General features: G+C 50.0%; 7 protein-coding genes across 7 annotated transcripts; 2 read left to right on the top strand and 5 right to left on the bottom strand.

The window, feature by feature from the left end:
• Window positions 1-457: 457 nt before the first annotated feature.
• FIBRA_02949 (uncharacterized protein) lies at window positions 458-2,695 on the bottom strand (the record flags this gene model as incomplete). The annotated part of the gene is made up of 14 exons (XM_012324796.1): window positions 458-499; window positions 560-670; window positions 724-794; window positions 848-880; window positions 931-1,029; window positions 1,127-1,184; window positions 1,238-1,254; window positions 1,306-1,354; window positions 1,404-1,837; window positions 1,893-2,054; window positions 2,103-2,172; window positions 2,229-2,489; window positions 2,539-2,593; window positions 2,646-2,695. The coding sequence occupies 14 exons, from the start codon at window positions 2,693-2,695 to the stop codon at window positions 458-460; spliced, it is 1,512 nt and encodes a 503-aa protein (XP_012180186.1).
• A 631-nt stretch (window positions 2,696-3,326) lies between these two features.
• Window positions 3,327-5,600, top strand: FIBRA_02948 (uncharacterized protein; the record flags this gene model as incomplete). Its single annotated transcript, XM_012324795.1, has 6 exons — window positions 3,327-3,395; window positions 3,449-3,905; window positions 3,965-3,973; window positions 4,026-4,153; window positions 4,206-4,459; window positions 4,514-5,600. 6 exons carry the CDS (start codon window positions 3,327-3,329, stop codon window positions 5,598-5,600), a joined length of 2,004 nt encoding a protein of 667 aa, XP_012180185.1.
• A 663-nt stretch (window positions 5,601-6,263) lies between these two features.
• On the bottom strand, window positions 6,264-7,976 carry FIBRA_02947 (uncharacterized protein; the record flags this gene model as incomplete). Its single annotated transcript, XM_012324794.1, has 11 exons — window positions 6,264-6,307; window positions 6,367-6,396; window positions 6,455-6,515; window positions 6,572-6,637; window positions 6,718-6,866; window positions 6,924-7,028; window positions 7,081-7,342; window positions 7,399-7,472; window positions 7,527-7,587; window positions 7,649-7,842; window positions 7,934-7,976. 11 exons carry the CDS (start codon window positions 7,974-7,976, stop codon window positions 6,264-6,266), a joined length of 1,089 nt encoding a protein of 362 aa, XP_012180184.1.
• Window positions 7,977-8,846: 870 nt separating this feature from the next.
• FIBRA_02946 (uncharacterized protein) lies at window positions 8,847-9,319 on the bottom strand (the record flags this gene model as incomplete). The annotated part of the gene is made up of 2 exons (XM_012324793.1): window positions 8,847-9,230; window positions 9,281-9,319. 2 exons carry the CDS (start codon window positions 9,317-9,319, stop codon window positions 8,847-8,849), a joined length of 423 nt encoding a protein of 140 aa, XP_012180183.1.
• Window positions 9,320-10,504: 1,185 nt separating this feature from the next.
• Window positions 10,505-12,255, bottom strand: FIBRA_02945 (uncharacterized protein; the record flags this gene model as incomplete). The annotated part of the gene is made up of 6 exons (XM_012324792.1): window positions 10,505-10,840; window positions 10,889-11,158; window positions 11,211-11,371; window positions 11,419-11,541; window positions 11,596-11,990; window positions 12,044-12,255. 6 exons carry the CDS (start codon window positions 12,253-12,255, stop codon window positions 10,505-10,507), a joined length of 1,497 nt encoding a protein of 498 aa, XP_012180182.1.
• Window positions 12,256-12,318: 63 nt separating this feature from the next.
• Window positions 12,319-13,111, top strand: FIBRA_02944 (uncharacterized protein; the record flags this gene model as incomplete). Its single annotated transcript, XM_012324791.1, has 5 exons — window positions 12,319-12,504; window positions 12,587-12,758; window positions 12,820-12,925; window positions 12,982-13,032; window positions 13,081-13,111. The coding sequence occupies 5 exons, from the start codon at window positions 12,319-12,321 to the stop codon at window positions 13,109-13,111; spliced, it is 546 nt and encodes a 181-aa protein (XP_012180181.1).
• A 172-nt stretch (window positions 13,112-13,283) lies between these two features.
• On the bottom strand, window positions 13,284-18,782 carry FIBRA_02943 (uncharacterized protein; the record flags this gene model as incomplete). Its single annotated transcript, XM_012324790.1, has 22 exons — window positions 13,284-13,526; window positions 13,578-13,662; window positions 13,720-13,974; window positions 14,025-14,084; window positions 14,134-14,174; window positions 14,228-14,334; window positions 14,382-14,604; window positions 14,663-14,827; window positions 14,876-15,017; window positions 15,069-15,147; window positions 15,198-15,620; window positions 15,658-15,830; window positions 15,883-15,959; window positions 16,013-16,030; window positions 16,088-16,397; window positions 16,457-16,554; window positions 16,605-16,744; window positions 16,798-17,982; window positions 18,034-18,076; window positions 18,113-18,285; window positions 18,337-18,445; window positions 18,507-18,782. The coding sequence occupies 22 exons, from the start codon at window positions 18,780-18,782 to the stop codon at window positions 13,284-13,286; spliced, it is 4,425 nt and encodes a 1,474-aa protein (XP_012180180.1).
• Between the last annotated feature and the right edge of the window lie 301 nt (window positions 18,783-19,083).

Raw genomic sequence — 19,083 nt, 5'->3', positions numbered from 1 at the left:
TGTGCGGCACTCTCTAGATCGACTCGAAACCCGTCAGTGGTTAGTACTGCTCTCGGACTGGCATCGCACAGACGTTACGGTTCACGACAAGGAGCTCAGTGGCAGTCAGTCTGGACACGAGGATCTATCCAAGCTCAATCGCACGCCGGAGGCGACGGGATAGGCTCGGTCCTCCGCAAGGCAGCCGCCTTTGAGCATTTCCGATCATGGGACACTCGAATGATCGCCTAGCTCAGAGGAAACACCGTTTGGAAGACTTAGCAGACGCCGCGCCGACTCAGGTTGCTAGACAGCCCAGTATCATGGCGGTACATAAGTGTAACTAGTATATGTGCGTATGCCAGTTCAGAACATAACACAGTCATAGACATACAGGAGATATCTAGATATAGGCTACTTGGTATAGATTGAATCGAGCACATAACATGCAGATCGCTTTCAGAGCGGACCCTGTCCTTCACATTTTGGAGAGTAAGGGCTGCCAATCCACACGCTCTATCTGTTGAGAAGAGACGATGCATCATTAAGCCGACCAGCACTTCAAGAAACAATGTCATACCATTTCTGGTACCAGCTCCTTTACACTGGTGACACCAAGTAATCTCATACCGAGAATGATTTCTCGCTGCAAGATGCGTACAGTCTGCACAACACCAGCTTCACCGTATGCCTATATGAAATATGTCAGCCACAGCGGATCAGTTTGAGCCATCGCGCACATACGCTTTGTGCAAAGTGGAAGGCTCTTCCAAGACCGACGGCTCGAGCACCTAGGCATAATGCTTTCAGGACGTCTGTTATCCAGGTAAGAAGGTTATATGAATATCAAATCGGAAACAATTCTGACCGGTACCACGATGTACTCCGCAGTCAATATAGACTGGATATCTCATTAGAACTCGCATAGATGATAGTGACTACGAAAGGTACCTTCTAATTTGTCAAACACGTCCGGACGCTCCTTTCGAATTCTATACAGGACCTCTATGGGAGGCAGAGAGCTACAAAATAATTCGGCAAAATGACCAACTGAGATAACTTTTGAGCTTACTATTCCATTTGCCGCCCTAGGAGCTCATAGGTATTAAACAAAATGTGATGGAACGATCTAAATATTCAAACTCACCGCCATGATTCGAGATCAAGATACCTTCTACTCCAGCTTCTACAGCCATAACTGCGTCCTTGTTCGTGTTATGAATATCGTTTTAGGATGTGTGTTATAACATAGCCCTACCGCGACAGTTTGGATACCTGGAGCAACGTATTAGCTTCGGTCTTGATCGAGAGCAATACGAAACATACCTTTAAGGACAATGGGCAACTTCGTGGTTCTCCTCAGCCAAGGAAGAGTCTAAAATACACTACAGTTGCAAAACAGAAACAAAACTATGACCACTTACTCTTGACCAAGACATATCTAAGTCGGACGTTGTCCGCAAGCCGCCTGACGTGCCTACCAAGACAAGCTCGCCCTCCACCAGTTTGTTATCCGCATCCTCAGGCCTTTCCGGCATCTCACCTTTACCGGCAACTTGAGCTTCTTCCAACAGCCGTTCTTGCGCCTCGAGCTCAAAGGGCGCTTTCAGATCTCGCTCACGGTTTCCATTTAGGGAGGCATCCACTGTCAGGAATACTGCGTTGAATCCCAATCCCTCGATTTCATGCAGATCCTTCTCTGACACCTTGTCGTCCTTATCTTTATAGAGCTGGAAGAACAGTGGTTGGGAAGGCGATATGCGGGCGGCAGCAAGCTCTTGACGCGACACCGACGCATAGTGGGAAATCATCTGAATGATGCCAGTACGTCCAGCGCCTCGCGTTATGTTGAGCTCGCCTTATGTTGTCGCTGACAGTGAGGTTCGTGAACACGCAATAACAGAGCAACCTACCAAGGGGGTGTCCTAACTTTCCCAGGGACGCTGCGCTCACGAATATTGGCAGAGAACTACTAAAGCCTAGTATGGTCGTAGAAGGATCGACTTTTGATACCGGCCTAAGGACACGCGGATGGAAGAAGAAACGAGAAAATGCACGGCGGTTTTCATTGTAGGCTGCGCACGAGTTATGAGGCTGGTAATGAAACTGGCGGACACACGTACTGATTTCGTCGTCTGAAGCGGACCTGTAGAAAGCCCAAGTTTTATATGATAGTACCTCGTGGGCGACGTCCTGATTGAATGCGGGGGTTGTAGACTCTGACCTGAATAGCTATCGTACATGCTTACCTCCATATCCTGAAGACTTAGTATTTGATTAATGGGTCGCTTTCGTGCGCGCGCTTGCTCCACACGAATCTCATCTTGCGTCTTCCGTCGAGCAGCCTGCTCCTCTTTCAGGACGTCGGTTCCTGCGCTATCGAGGGGACCCAGGTGTTTCTCTGGTGGTAAATGCTTGTCCAGAGCATCCTTGGGATGTATGGGTTCATACGCTGCCGTAGCGTCACGTCCAGCATACTTGAGAATGATCTTGTCGCCCCCTGGATGTGCCTGGCATACGTGAAGCGGACGTTCGTGATGTAGCTGAGCGCGTACTTACTGGCAGGAAGTCCGTCACGTCGTATACTTTATTGTTTATGACCACCCAGCAGGAGCTATGAGGCGCGCCTCAAGGAATCATCAGGATGTAGGACGAGGGGGACGGACCTGGACGCGTTATGCTGAGCTACTTCCTGCAACGACCAGACTCGTGCCATGACAGAAGTTAATACCAAGCTATCGTCTAACTTGCGCTGATGTTGCACTTTTAAAAGACCTATTCGGGGGTAAAGATGCGGAGGAAAGCGTGCGGCATCAGGGCCTCCGCGAGCTGCAGCAGGTGATCATACTCGTGTGCTGCATTGTCCGCCGTTTGATCCTCGTGCCGTATCTATGCCGCCGGGGGATGTGTTCGGAGTGTCTGCTAAAGCGACGGAGAGGGCGGTCCGGATAATGGGATGCGAAAGATCCTAGCATTTCGTCATTCAAGAGTGCATGCAAAAACATAGGGTCGACGTGTCTGGTGTATAAAAGGGAGATAAATCCAGACCCACACTAACGAATACAGAATAGCTTTCTCCGAGAATTACACTCATCCCAGGCCAGGACTCAATCGTCTCACGGAGACTTATCAGTGAGGCGACGTCCAAGAACCTCCAAGACATACACCGTTAGCGCCCGATCGTGCTCGCCAACAGTACGCAGTCACGTGATGTTTTGTTCGCGTTCGCGCGTTCAAGTTGCTGCCTGTGGCTTGCGAGGTCCAACTTCTCCTGCATCCCGGCTTTACCATCGCATCGCGAGACATATTCATATCTCTTCCACGACGGGAGTATTTCCTACTTCAATATGTCCGGCCCGCTCGACCGTCGAGCCCTAGAGGGCATGAAGCGAGTGGACCTCCAGAAACTTTGCAAGGTACGTGACACTTTTTCTCATACATTATATTCGGCTTACATTTACGCATTCAGGACCACGGGATAAAAGCTAACCTCAAGTCCGAAGCACTTGTTGACCTCTTACTAGATACACAACAACCCCGAAGACGTCCCGAACCGCAGCGAACGCGGATTCCATCATTGAGGGTCGTCAGTCGGTCAACGGCCGGATCACGCCCACGAGGGACATCTTCCTCCTCGGTCATTATCCATGACTCTGACGAGGAGGAAGGACATGATAGCGAAGATCAGGAAGATGCGCACCTCGTGCCTGAGCCTCAAACAGCATTCCCCCGACAAATTCTCCCGTCTGTTCCCCTCACGCGGAAAGCGAAACAAACACAGTACAGACTTGGCGTCGGACGACCAACTCTTGCTGGAGGCAGCGGCGCGCGGGCGGTGACCAGGTCGCTTAGTATACCGAAGGCCCGAGTCAAGGTGAGTAGAAGCGTGAAACCGAAGGAGGATGCAATACAAGAAGAGGATGAAGGTGAGACGAAGTGCCACTTCCGTTTCTCTCTCGACAAATCTCTGAACATGCTCACACAGGACCTCCTGGTATGCGCTCTTCTATAGAGCTGGTATGTAGACTAACGCATTTCCTTCTCAGCTTCTATCGCTGGTCCCTCGAACACTGCTCATGAACAGGTTGCCTTATCACAGGGCGCTGAGCCAGATGCGACTCGGGTATCATCGTCTCACCTGATGTCCGAGTTCAAGACTCAGACAGAAGAAATAGTATGGCTTTTCCTAGGCCGAAATAGTATCGCAAGTTGACGAGCTCTTGTAGATTCAGCCGCTCAAGGATCAAATTCAGGCACTTCAGGCTGAATTGCAACGTCTCACAGCAGACACAGCCCAAATTACAACACTGAGAAATCAAGTGGGGGAACTAAGTGCTGAAGTCGATTCCTTGCGCGCGAAAATGTCCCATATGACAGAACTTGACACCAACATCCAGAGACTTCGAGACAGCATACAGGCATCAGAAGCGGCACCCAAATCACAACCATCCACGAAAAGTATGGGGAAAGCTCGTGCAGTGTAGGTGATCAGTTTTGGGTTGTCCCCGCCTCGCTTATATTCTTCTGCTCGTAGTGATGCAGGCCCGACGGTGGTGGCTACGATACCATCTCAGCTAGCAAATGCATTGGATAACGTTGCTTCCACACCCGTTGATGCTTCTCAGCCACCTCATAAGGCCACAGCTGCGATGATGTTGGGAAAGCGCCATAGAGAGACTGATGACAGCCATATCACTGGGACTTTTGAGGATGGCCAGCAAGGAGAACTAAGCGAGAAAGAATTGGCGGAAAAGGTACCAAGGCCAACGAGAAAGCGAGCAAAATTGGGCCCCAAGGATACGGGGCGGTCGCACTCGTCCTCACGTCAAGCTACTCCTGTTCAAGAATTACCTGAGACCGAAGAGGTCGATGCAGAGCTCCTAGTGGTTCCGAGTGCTCCTGCGTTTACTATCTTCAGCGGCCCTGAAGAACCTCCAGATTCTTACGTTGACCCTCCTCCACCTACAACCCACCTTTCCGATCTGTTCGGCCTAACACCAGGCACAGCTGGTCCTACCACAAGTACTGCCAACGCGAACGAGAACGCGCAACAGGCTGCACCCTTCTCCTTTAACTTCACGGACATGGCATTTCATCCCGTCACATCAACGCCTGCTGGTCCCTTCGGACTTGGAATGCCCACATTCTCCTACCCGGAGCCCCCTACTTCACCAACGCCGGGAGCGAGCACGTTGCCCAGCGGAGGCTATGTCGAGCGCGCAGGTGGGCGCAGAGAACGGAATGATCTGTTTCACCCGCACGGCGCGCCCCGACGACCACCATCGGCAACTGGCAGTCGCCCGGCGCCGCAGGTATCGCGTTCGCAAGCTGGTCCGAGTTCAGCCACGGACGATGGACACTTCATCCCTGCGAAATTCACACAGCTTCTGGCCCCAGTGACAGAGTCCGATGCAGAACACAGTCAGGATGCGACAATATCTAGTAATGCCATCGGACAGGGATTGGGGATGTCCTCGATGCCACTGCCACCAGAGACGCCGGCGCCTCCCATGAAGCGGACAATGTACGGGACAGAGCTCGAAGGAGACACCCGGTTTGGGGACTTTGGTGTGGAAGGAATTGCTACGGGCTTTTGGACTGGGGTGGTGCCGCGCTTTTGAGCCTGTTGGCTCACCACCGATAAGCTAAACCATGCATTTATGTCAATGCATACCATTCCCATCTATGATCGTGAGCTGGTGTCTTTTTATTTCACGTCATTCTGCACTGAAATATAAAGGCGATGATAATGACTTGACTAACGTATTCTGCCTGCATTCTGTGTCGATAGCTGCATGTCCGGTGTACGATACCACGCTTTCAACGCTTTCGTCCGTGTTTCTCGTCATTCTACGTTCAATGGACCAAGCAGATTTTCCCTGTAGCTTCTCTATATGTAACACTCAAAACCGTTCGCCGACGGGCGGTCCGGCCCGTCTACACAGTGCGAAGATCTCGACTTCGGACATCTGTCATCGTCTTATTATTAATTTGAGCGTAGATGTATTGTACACTGCATTTTGATTTACCAATTCTAGTGTTTGACAATGGAGAATAAATACCCTTCGCAAAAGTAGTGTTTGATGGGCATAGGTTATGGCAAGATTGCGTATCCATACCCTCGTATATGATGCGCGAAGCCCTGACGACTAGAAAGATGTGTTACGAGGGGGAGGCTGGCCCGTTGCACCAGACCCAGGGTATGAAACAGCGCGGAGAAGTTCGCAACCTTGGCGACGCATCCACGCTTGGTAACATGTGTAGCGAATGCTCACGGCAGCGCATCAAATGCAAGGGACGAATGATTGAACTTCCGCATACAACAGCTCTGGCAACGTCGTAAATTTGTTAGCCAGTAGCGCAAACCGATGGTTTGTATGCACTCACCCTTCAGTTCCTCCTTGTTGAGGTCGAGATCTGGGATTCAAGCAAGGAATGAGAAGGTCTAGTACTGACGCAGCAGTCTGTCACGCACAATCAAACTCAAAGTACTCGGAGTCTAGCGAAGATACGGCGGGTTCGTCCTCCGGATCATGCTGTCATAATTAAGGCGATGGTCAGTTGATACCCATGATTGATACGAAGAACGTACGTAAGCCGTAAGGTATGGGTGCTCCAGTGCCTGGTCGACAGTCAATCGCTTCTTGGGATCGAAAGTCTAACGTATATCCCCGGGCAGCAGAACCAGTTGTGCGTGAGTTGAGGTAATTGGATGGGACGAAATAATAATAGACATACCAAAGTCTTTGCTAAGAAATCTAATGCCTCCGACGAAGCCTTAGGGAAGAGTGCGCTGAAAGCTCGCCGTTTCTTGATGGGCAGGGCTCGGATATAGTCGCGAGATCTGCGGGAAGTAATGCCGTAGAATTCTTCCAGTGTTGGCGTTCCTGTTAATGATGCAGGACATCAGGCAGCGACATAGCCTCCAGCGGCAGAGGGTTTACCAATGACATCCAGGATGAGATCAAGTTGATGTCCGTAGTCACGCCCGGGAAATAGAGGCCGCCCGCTGAGAAGTTCTGCTAGGATGCACCCCACGGCCCAGATGTCTATCGCCTGAAACAAATGGTGTCAGTGATCCAGTGACCCTGCACAACCCACAATATGTGCATGCCTTGGTATACATTTTGAAGGACAGCATGATCTCTGGGGCCCTGTACCATCTCGTGGCAACATACTCCGTCATGAGACCGACTTCTTTGCCACCGGGGTTTGTTGACCTAGTACTCCGTGCAAGCCCAAAATCGCACACTTTCAGATCGCAGTTGGCGTTCAAGAGGAGATTGGCGGGCTTGAGATCACGGTGGACAATATCCGCCGAATGCATAGTTTTGAGAGCGCGTAGCGTTTGGTACACAAAATACTGTCGCAGTTGAGGTCAGGGATACGGTAATTTTCCTAGAATGTAATGTGACATACCTGGCAATGATCGTCTGTCAATTGCTGTGTCCGGATCACTCGATGCAGATCGGTTTGCATAAGCTCTTGGATGACTACAAGCCATTCCCCTTAGTTCTGGCAATGCAGAACTCACAGTAAGAGCTCACAGTAGATCTCCTTGAACTCTTCCAGAGAGGGAGGCTTGATAATGTCCAAGATAGATATGATCTGGGAAATCGCCGCCGAGGCTTGTGAGGATGAACAGCAGTATGTAGTCGATCGTGCATACATTTTCATTGACACATGACTCAGAGAAGAACTTTAGTAATTTGAGTTCGCGCAAGGTGCGGAGACAGAAGAGGGTGTGCTCGAAGGGAAGGATCTTCTTGATGGCGACCTCCCGACCAGATGGCTTGTGCAGAGCGGCTGCGACAGTCCCGTATGCGCCTTCTCCAAGGCCATGAAGAATCACATAGTCTTCGCCTGTGTCATGAATCACAATGCAGTCAGCCAGTCGACTCGTCTGACGTCGAAGATGACCGCGATGCTGGATATCGGTTATGAAGACACTCACCCACTTCGAATTTGGGAAGCGGCTTGGGGGTTTTGCGAGACATGGTATTGGTCTGGAGTGAGGAGAGACTGTGGATCAAAGAAATGTGGCAGCAGCAAAGATTAGGGCGAAGCTGGAATACAGAAGATTAGACAAGATGGACGGTAGCTGGGTTTTGTAGGAGGTATATCCGGATCCGATTATTTAGAGGCCTGATCATCCCAAATGATGGCGATATGTCCGGCCGAAACAAGTCACCATCTCCTCGCTGTTTGAAACACTCCGCACCGCCCCTCCGCCTCTCCATCGCCCCCCTGGGTTTGATTGGGATACACCGCCTGCCTGGGCCCGGTACGGTCCTTGGCACTGACAATTCCGATGCTTTTCGGGCTCACGCCGCATGATTCGACGCATTGAGTTTTCGTAACGATGATGATGAAATCAGCGTTTGTATACCGCAACAAGCAAACAATCGTGCTAAGACGCGGTGACAATCGGTCCGTACAAGTAAAACCAATACGACGGGGCTGTCTCTATCGAGGTCCTGGGTGACGGTATTCTACGATGGGGGATGGGGGATGGAGTAGGTGCAAGTAATCTTTGGTGTTGTCATGCATTGTCGCGCACCGTCGTAATGGGGAATAGAGGATTGAGTTTCCATAAGGGTACTTACTGTACTCATGCTAGCAGCAACTGTCAAGCTCATGTGGCATTTTACATGTCAACGGCTAGTCACATGTCACAGAGCGGCTGCTGTCCACACCACCCGGGATTGCCAGTGGCGTAGCTAGCGGCGCTCGTATTGGCTGCGCGATTGTAAGTATACGGCCTCCTCAGTCAAGGAGATGCGATACAGATTGAAGCGGTCTATCACAGTGTTGTGCCGGTCGTCGACCGGTCGCTGACCGGTCGCTCGGTCTCATGGTTTGGTCATTCAACCAGAACTGACCATAACCGTTCCCACGAGGCGACCGTCAGCCAGAGGGTAGCTGACACTGTGCACGGCTGGCGGGGCAAGATGGTTAACAGGCAGTACAAGGCCAGTGCTTGCATATGTGTAGCATAACTTAATAGCTGGTGCTGTTGGATCCAAGTCAACCTTGCCTTCCGCATCAAAATTCAACATTTCGTATACCTCAAGCTCGTTCAAGAAGCCTGTCTCTGCTTCCCACTCAATTCGAATAGCCCAATCTGTGTGTGCGAAATCGAAAAGATCATGTAACGAGATGGAAGAAGTGACTGAGAATACTGCTGCATCTTCGTCAGCGTCGTTGATGGTCGCATCAACACTTCTTGGACTGCCATTTAGTAACTCATCCTTCGGAAATAGTCAATATGTTTTGATTCTATAAATGAGTAAGTACTTACACTCTGCGGCAATTGCCTCGAGAGTCCATGGAGCAACATGTTTTCATGGCCTGCCACCAGATCAAGTTCCTGTTCCACTGCAATATGTTGTGTCATGCATGCTTTACAGCACACCTTGGTTTGGTCAGAGCCTCCGAATATAGTCTCCTGTTTATTGGCACTCCCCACATTCGTAGCTTCATGGTCATGGAAAAAACTGCGCCACCAACCACAATCTGAATTGCTGGTCTCTCAGTGGCCCGAGGCAGACATGTGAGGGATAGTGAATGAGATAGTATTTGAGACTGCAGGCTTTAAAACGTACAGAAAAGACTATATACCCGTATAACAATCAGTAAACAAGGCAGCAGGCAGGCATCATCGACAGGGAATTGACTACATGCTGCACAATGGGCCTTTGAGGCAAGGCATTGCCTCGAGCAAGCTACGGAATGGCCGGACCGTTGCCACAGCCGTGCGAACGGTCAGGGCGACCGTCGACAAGACCCCGGAAAGCCCCCTATGAGCCTCAATCCCAGAGTTACTGGAATGGGGGGTCTCCAGAGCCCTTATGTGAGATCCCTGAGGGCCGAATTTGGGGTCATTTGCTGCTCATCTTCGATGTCAGGACTGCCGAAACGAGAGTCTCTGGCAGGATTTCCGGTCCCATGACCGCCGAATTGGGGGTCTCACCGGTTTGATTGTAACTCTCGACACGCTATGCCCAAACCTGATTGACAAACAGGCGAAGATACCTCTGCGGCATGGGTTGGAGATGCTAAGGCCAACCGATACCATGATGCAACGCTTACAGGACATCGAATGTTTACATGGTGAGCTGATCGCTTGTGCTCCGGCTGTGTATAGAGAGATGGGCACTCATCGCAACGCGTTCATGCATTAGCTATAGAGGGAAATAGTCGGGATGTCTAGCAAGGTTTACGAGCTAGCTTTAGCTTGAGGAACTGTGGTTAGATACTTTCTATTATACATTCAGTGCTTTTAGCATTCTATGCATCCGATGGCCAATTGTACCCTGGCGGTGGCTGGACTGGACTCAGAGCTTGAGATATCAGTTCCATCCCTCCACAACAGTACTGTTGAGCTCTTTTGATATCACCATGACTACTACAAAAAAATAAACAGACATGGACGCAAGCATGATCGATGAAAGCTGGCTATCCACACGAAGCAGCAGGAAATGCGCAGGTGCTGCGAACTGAAGGGCAAGGGCCTTGCGATGACCTATGAGTCACCACCCATGGATTCACGCGCCTTCTTTTCCTTCCTTAGCCGCTTTCTCTCTCTTCTAGCCTCGTCATCTTCAGCATCCTCTCCCTTTTCTGCCGCCTCTTTCGCCTTCTTCTCTTTCCTCAGTCGTTTCCGCTCCGCTCGTTCCGCCTCGTCGTCATTTTCCCCCTGGGCGTTCACCATCGAAACGTCAGCATCAGCACCTGCATCGAGCACTTCCGACTTCCTCTTCCTCTTTTTCTCCGTTTCTTTTGTCGAGCTGACTTCAGTGACCTGCTCAGCAGCCGGCAAGGGGGGAATCTCTACAGTCGATGGGCCCGCGGTCGGTTGCTGAATGTCGTTCAGATGACGCATTAAACAACGGACACAAAACCTCACCTCCCGGTTATAATCCACGTAGTCCCTACTCCATTCCGCTGGTGTAACACCGTCAATCTTCTCGCCGAATTTGCTGAGCTTGCCCTCCTTAACCATCTTCTTTTTCTCCAATGCCTTCGGGCCAAGACCCCAGCGACGCGGGTAGGTGTCACGCTCCATGATACACCGTTTGACTTTAGCAACCACACCGTGATCGCATGTGGCAAGTTCCACAGTTGACATTTGAGCGATAGCAAGCGCTATCGCTTCACCTGGAAAGAAATTGTCGACCTGTACAAAGCGTTATATCGAATCACCGACCTTTCGTAGTCATGAGGACTACCTCCTCGTTAAGCGAAATGTCAGCTTCATAACGGAGCAACCCAGGAATCATCAATTTCGCGCCATAGCAGACAGCATTGACCGCGCTATCTTTGACAACAATTCGCTTGTACCCGATCAGTAATGACTCGAGGGGTCGAATGACGCGGCGGAGGTACGACTCTGTAAACTGATTGGAACGCGCACCTAGCGGCTATTGAAAGACATACCATCGCGTGTATTATCGTATACCCACTGAGCATCTAGCACATCGTGCATAGTGACCATGCTGTCATTCTCGCTCAGCGCACCACTTCTGACTCTTCGCAGCTCTTGCATGTGTCCGCCGACGCCTAAAATCAAGCCCAAGTGTACACACAGTGTCCGAATATATGTTCCTGCTTCACATGATACCCAGAATACAGCAAGGTTACGCTTTTCGTCGAATTCGAGCAGATTTGACTCATAAATGGTGCGTATTCGCAACTGGCGTTTGACGGCAGAAATGAGTGGTGGGCGTTGGAACAATGCTCCGGTGAGTGTCTGAATGGCGCGAGGGAGGGATGTGGGGTTGGGAAGGGCAGAATGGAGACGGAGCACGGCAACATACTCCTTTCCTGCACCTTGTTGTGACTTGACGAGCCTGGTTGCACGGTCGATACAGACAATCAAGCATCCAGTCACCTTGGGATCGAGAGTGCCACTGTGACCAGTCTTTTCAACCCTCAAGATGCGTCTCAGCCATGCAACGACTTCATGGGAGGAGGGATTTGATGGCTTGTCGAGGTTTATAACACCTGATCTACAGGTGAACGCTCGGAGGATCGCCGCAAACTAGTGCGGTTCGCTACTCACTTTATGTATGTCACAATGTCGCGCTTCAAAGGACTGCATCCTGATGGTATGGGCGTAAAATGTGCTGACCGCACGAGCAGCTTGTCATAATTTTTCAACAGCAAGGGCCATTGGGATGTGTCCAGCTTGGGAGCGGAGCTCTCGGACTTGATTGCATAGTCGCCCTGAAGTTGAGCAGAGGCGACCTGCTCTCGAGTGAGATTGTTGGACATCGTCGTCGCGTCGAAGTTTTCAGTCACTCGCATCGCGCTCGATGCGCCGAAATCGGGCTGCGAATGTCATTTTCGAAACCCCCGTGGGACTTACTTGTACTCATAAGGGACATTATCGCCTTTGGCCGTGGCGTGGGAAGGGCTGTACAGTACCAGGCACGTGACACTTCACAGGAGGCCTCAGCGATCGGCCCTGGCAAGACATCGACCACCCTCCTCAAGCTCGCCGCCAGTTCAGCCTTCAAGATGGTCAGTTTCCGGTACCGCTTTGCTGAGTTATCTTCTCAGTAGGCTCACACTGGACATCCTTCTTTGTTTCACATTCTCCTAGCCCGCCGTCGGAAAAGCCGCTGCTTCTAAACACAAGTTCGTCGTTGACTACTCTCGCCCCGCGGGAGATGGTGTTTTCGATGGCGCAGCCTTTGAGAAGTACCTGCACGACCGCATAAAGATCGAGGGAAAGACGGGCCAGCTTGGCGAAAACATCAAAATTGCTCGCGATGGTGCGTAGCGCGTCCTGGAGTAAATGCCGGATGTAGAAGATACTCATTCTTTACGTTCAAGGTGACACCAAGCTCACTGTGTCGTCAAGTGTCCCTCTGTCAAAACGGTACCTGAAGTATCTCACGAAAAAGTTCCTCAAGAAGAACTCTCTGCGTGATTGGATTCGGTCAGCTTCGGTATCAAGTAGTAAATGGCTAGTCATTTCTGACGTTTATTATGCAGGGTTGTCGCATCTTCGAAAGATACCTACCAACTCCGCTTCTACAATATCCAGTATGTATCATTCACGTCACTTTTGTTTTGATGCTGACGTGATCCTAGGAGTAATGTCGATGAGGAAGACGAGGAGTAACCTGCTGTAATACTCATCATGTCGATTGTCGATTGCTATGTTGTAGGCATGTTTTCATGTAATTTATGCCGTGATGTCAATCCTTTGGAATTCTCTAAGATGTTTGATTATCATTTGATATAGTACTTATAGTGAAGCAACTAGATATTCGCATCCATTACACGCCTTTGCGTTAACGATGTGCTATCAGAGTTATGCTGTCCAGAGGTTCTGACCGCTCCTTTGGTTTGTTCTTCCCCAAGACCATCATAGCGAGGTCGTTCCATTGAAGTTGAGATCCTGCGAGTGGCTTTGCACGCATTTGCGTCGACAGTATGGATCCCAGTTGGTTCCTGAGGATCTTAAGAGCAATGCCGGTCCTGGGCGGAACGTAATATTTGATCTTACGGTCGATGTTTACGGTGTCGGAGAGGAGCTATGCAACGGGTCTGTGATTGTGCAAAAGCACCGTCAGGTGTGAACGCACCTTGAATTCTGGTTCTCCGCACAGTAAAATAAGCGCAACTTCGTCGACAGGCCCTGTTTCCCAAGCATACAGCCTTCTCGACTGCCTATGATTGCACATTGTACGTTATTCACAACCACATTGTGCTTACATTCGCACTTACATGAGCGTGAAGTAGCACAGATGACTGGCCCCGAAGTCCGTAGCTCTCTTTCCAAAGTTGATAGAGGAAGGATGGAAAAAAGCAGTTTGATTATTGGTAATAGTCTTCATGTCGCCATTCGTTGAATCAACGGAGAGGATTTTAGGATACAATCCGGCGCCGAGAGCAGCATTCAAGAGGAAGATATTGTCAGAGTTCACATCTAGCTCTGGTGGTACGGACACAAAGCGTGCTTTGCCGCGACTATAGCGCGCTCTAGGGTCGATGTTAACATCGAGTAAACATGACGCCCGCATTGCACATACCGACTCAGCTCCTTAACGAAGGTACGATTGACTTGGATGAAAGAGGAGTCAACTAAATATCTGCGGCACGGTGTTGGAAAGGATGCTATGCAATTATAGATATACGTACCCAAGGAATTGCTGGCGCAATTCTTCTATCTGTTGTAAGTTCTACAGGCGATATAGTTGATATAGGACCGAATTAATTTTTCATGGAAACTCACCTGATGGCTTAAGAAGCTGTCACGACAAAACTTGCGCGAAACTCCATTTGTGCATGCCCTACGCCAGCTCGAGAAGGCATTGTGAATAGTCAAAAAATCAGAATTTTCTGAGGTGAATGTTAGGATGTAGTGCAGCCAACTAGTTAACACGCACCGACTCGGAAGCTTGACTTGGCTCGATCAGCTTCCTGTTCACGACCCAAAGGGGAAACAAAAGGTGATTTAGAATTTAAAGTTGCGGCAATAGTCAAAGCCGTGTCCAAACAGCGAAAAAGAGTGGCGATGAGGAGGAACTTTCCGAGATGAACGTCAGTGGGTAGCTTGCTTAGAAGACGACCCATCGGCGTTATTTCCTCAGCTGTAGTCAACGCGCGAACCTGAATAAATTGTTCAGTAGATGTGGTTAAGAAAATAATAGAAAATATATGCCTCCACCAATGCTGACACCGCTCTTTGGATATTTACGGGGAGTGGCGGATCTAATGCTCGAGATAGCACGTCCTCAATGGACGACCCCAGCTTCACCTTCATGATTTTGATCCTAAGGGCGAGATCACTCAAGCTCAAGCGCATCATTTCCGGGTCGGGATGTGGTGCCATCTGTGAGGATTTGAATCCTATGATTCTCAACAAGTGACTGAATCGAACCTTTGTGTCGTGACGCGTTTTGGTAAATAAATGGAAGCAGAGGCCGGACTGAACACGTCCAGCTCTTCCGCGACGTTGAGCTGCGTTACTTTTCGCTACGTAAGTCTCTATCAGCCGACTTATCTGTCGCTTCTCATCAAATCTGTGGCACGAGGTCAGAATATATTAGGCGGAATAGATAAACGAAGCGCACCTCATCTCGCGATGTTTTCCTGTATCGATAACACATGTGATGTCCGGAATGGTAATACCGGTCTCCGCAATGTTCGTAGCTGTCTCGTCCTAGTAAGCACACGCCACTGTCTTTCGTTCTGTCACGAACCTATAACGATCTTACGGATCCCTGGAGGGGGTATGTCGAAGACGGCACCTTGATGTTCGCTTGATATAGTTGAATGCAGGGGGTATATTTTGAATTTATCGTCCGAAGCGAATGCGGGATGCTCCATGAGCATATCATTGAGTCTGCGGATTTCTGCCATGCCGGGCATGAATATTAAGATTGCTGAGGAATAGGGAACGTAGGTCTCGTCCTCCAAACAAACATGCTCTAACAAACGAATGATCAGATCGAAAGGCACGAGCCGCTCGTCCAAACGATTGATGGTCGCCGCTGTACTAGACGAGTAGCGTTTCTCCAGTTTGACATTTTCCTGCATGCTATCCTCGTCATCTTCACCTATGGTGACGTCTTCCGACCATTCTGGCCGCGCTTTTCCGCGGTGGGAATGACCTTGATCTGCGTCTGTGAATATCCGAATATTAACGGACGAACAACTCACCACGTCTCGCGTAAGGGGAGTTCTCAGCAACATTCCATCGCGTGAGCTCGATAGCATCTTCCAAAAACCGCACATCAACGGGGAAAGTCCGCCCAGGAACCTGAAGTACAGGAGCCCCTCCGAAGTAATGCGAGATTTTATCTGCGTCCACCGTGGCAGACATTAGGACTATCCTATAAGACCATGTGAGATGTGTGTGCTCGACACACTGTAAAGAGAATTCACTTAAGATCGGGGCGTTCATGCAGCAAGGACTTGAGGACAATAAGAAGAAAATCCGATTCAATAGTGCGTTCATGAACCTGTCAGCGCATCAATGACCGGGGTATTCTCGATTGATACGATACAAGCAGACCTCGTCAATGATAACATGCTGTGCAGAATGTCAGCAAGAATAGTGGGAATACGTCCACAAATGTGTGACACTGACCGTGATCTCATCAAACGCCGTGCCTTTACCCCCTTGGCCAGTTCCTCCCTCCAACATCCGCAATGCAATCCCATTAGTGACGTATGCCAGCTGAGTCCGACTCGTGATGTTACTCTCAAGCCTGATCGAGTATCCGACTATCGAACCAGCAGTTCCAACAACACCTGAGGGTTCACCGAGTTCCTTTGACACTCGTTGCGCAAGGGATATTGCAGATATCCGTCGAGGCTCGGTACAGTAGATTTTGCAGGGTTGACCCTTCGACAGGCGGTCCTCGAGGATAAATGCCGGAACTTGTGTTGATTTTCCGCTATGGTACTCATTTATTAGCACATAAGCAGCGAGAATGTTTTAGAGTGACTGCATTACCATCCAGTCTCGCCACTTAGGACCAAAATCTGGGAAGTATCTAGGATAGAAGTAATCTCATTGCGGTAACGAGCGATGGGGAGCTGGTCTCGCTGACGCTATTGCACTAGTGAGCCACGGAGAATGACCTCTCAAGAACTACACATACGAGCATCTCTTGATACGCAGTACTGCTTTGCCTTGCCTGAAAGCCAGCGATAACTTGTTCTGGAGTAAGATCATTCCCAGGACCTTGATTGCGAACATCTGAACGTGTTGTAGATGTGCCAGATTGCTTCGTGATCTTTTCTGCGGACTGCTTCCACGATTGAGATGGTCAAGAATGAATTATGTGGAAGCACCACTCGCCTTCTCATCAAAGTCGAGCTTATTTTGCAAAACCATCTTGAGCTTTGCCCAGATGCGACGATTAGTTGTATCGTCAGCGAGACGTCTCTGTGTCTCTAACTTATCCCATAAATCGCGATAAATGGCAGGCAATAATCTGAAGTGAGTTTGAGCACCAGCGGCCACAGACCCGCCAGAGGCAAAACCCTCTGTGCCAGGGAAAGTCAACGCATGCAAAGCAACAGTGGAAATATACTGTTCGGCCTGGGAGGTATCGTAGCATGCATCATTCTCCATAGACCATGAAGATATTTTACCACCGCCCCAACAAATGTTGACAGCTGCTCTCTTGACACGACTAGCGCCAGAGATTTCTTTATAGCTGATGGCTGCAAAACGATCCGTCTTATGGACCCGCTCCGATAACAGCATTTTTGGTGTACGACCGGAAAATTGCTTGGGAAGGGCCATGTCGTGGACATGAATTGTCATACCTTGCTCAGTCGTTTCTGTTGCGGGCATCTCCTCAAGCAGCTCAAATACTCCGCCGGAGGGTAGTTCATCATCCTCGTCAAAGATATCCGAAGGTAAATTAGGGACCACCGCAGCGAGAGACTGTGACTTCGATGAACTGGACTTTGGTTGTTTCGCAACCAGCGATGATGCGGGAGCGGGCGCAATAATGTCGCCTCGAAGTCGTGACCGGAGAGATGCAACATCAGCCTTTTCTCGTTCGATGCGAAATTGCGCTTCGGCTTCCCGTTCGTTGAACATATAATCTTCCTTGACAATCTCCAGCCGCCTTTGAAGGTCTCGTAGAATGGCTATATCTCGCGTTTCATCTGGCCGTCGATGTGTGGTCAAGTCTGATATTTGCATTTTCAGCCGTACGAAATCAGCGTTCGGATCGTCAAGAGGTGACTGTTGTCCTGAGGGTGATGGAGTGGAGTGAGAGTGCTCGCCCCCAGAAGCCGGGGACGAAAAAGCAGTAGGAGCCTGCCCGAATCGTGAAGCTGCGGGCACAAACGCTGGAGCATTGACATCAAGACGCCCAGGTTTTGCAGGCCCGAACGATGGTGAGACCGGAGTAGTTGGAGTGGCTCCTGCAGGGTGGACAAATTGACTGTGAGATGAAGTTCGTGGAGTTTGCGGGGTATCGAGCAGCTTTGGAGTCTTCGACCGCGGCTGCTCCCTTGCTACTGTTCGAGAGTGTCAGTAGATAGTACAAAAACACCGACATGTCACCCCACCATCTTGCATTGCTAATTCAATTGGGGTACAGTGCAATTGAAGCTAAACAAGAAGCATTGAGCGACCTTACATGTTCACAGAATAGAGAATACATGCCCAGTCGTATGCGTCATCCAAATCGACACCGTCGATTGCGGAAAGGCACTCTTCCACTCGGCCCTCAGAATAACCAAGGCGTCTGAGTACACCGTATGTGATCGCGAGACGCAACAGAACCTTCTCTTCGGGTTCATCTATCAAGTGCTTCCCAGCTAAAGTCTGATTTAATTTCCTTTTGATGCCGAATTATGGAAAGAGTTCACCTCCTTGACGCTCAACGTCCCTGGCGAGGGTGATAATACGATCGACGAAGGCTGAGTCGAGTTCCAATCGCATTAGAGTATCTCCAAAACGCCGTTCTTGATCTATGGTCTTCGTTACAAATACAAGTCAGTCGCCGACACCGACAGACGAGATGAATGTATGGATTTACTTTGAGCATTCTAACGATCTCCCTATCCGTCTTGTCCTGGAATTTGTCCACCAAGGTTTGCGATGCCTGTTCCTCGCGTCTGTCGGGGTCATCTGCGCTTTGTCCAGCCGGGACAAGCGGTTCCGAAGGAGGAGGATCAGCGTCTCGCAAGGCGGACAAGTCTTCGTTGTTAGAGATGACGGAATCTGCCTCTGCCGGCTGGACCTTCTTCGGGACCGAAGTTGTTGCAAAACCTCTGACAATCGCCTTAGGCTGTGTCTTCTTTTTCTTTGCCATCCTTAGACAGACGGGCGAAAATCCTAAGAGCCTAGTTTAAGGCTTTACGTTTGTGCGTGCTGCCTGAGTGGGCAATCACGGTGTCGGCACCGTAGTGCTACTGGTCAGATAGTCGAGGAGGTCTCGAGTTCGGGGTCGCTTTGCGATATCCAGCCACGTAACGGATGATTGGGGAAATGGTGAAGAAGCAGGTGTCATGGACAAGTTCGATGTATAAAGCAAGTAACTAAGGCTCGGCTGCTGTTTGTTGCCTCAGTCACAACACTGAAGGCGAAATCTGAGTGCTTTGAGCCCCTCGATC

The sequence above is a fragment of the Fibroporia radiculosa genome (genome assembly GCF_000313525.1).
Source record: "Fibroporia radiculosa TFFH 294 genomic supercontigs, scaffold1521, whole genome shotgun sequence".
NCBI lineage: Eukaryota > Fungi > Basidiomycota > Agaricomycetes > Polyporales > Fibroporiaceae > Fibroporia > Fibroporia radiculosa.
This window is presented reverse-complemented; position numbering and strand designations above follow the sequence as displayed.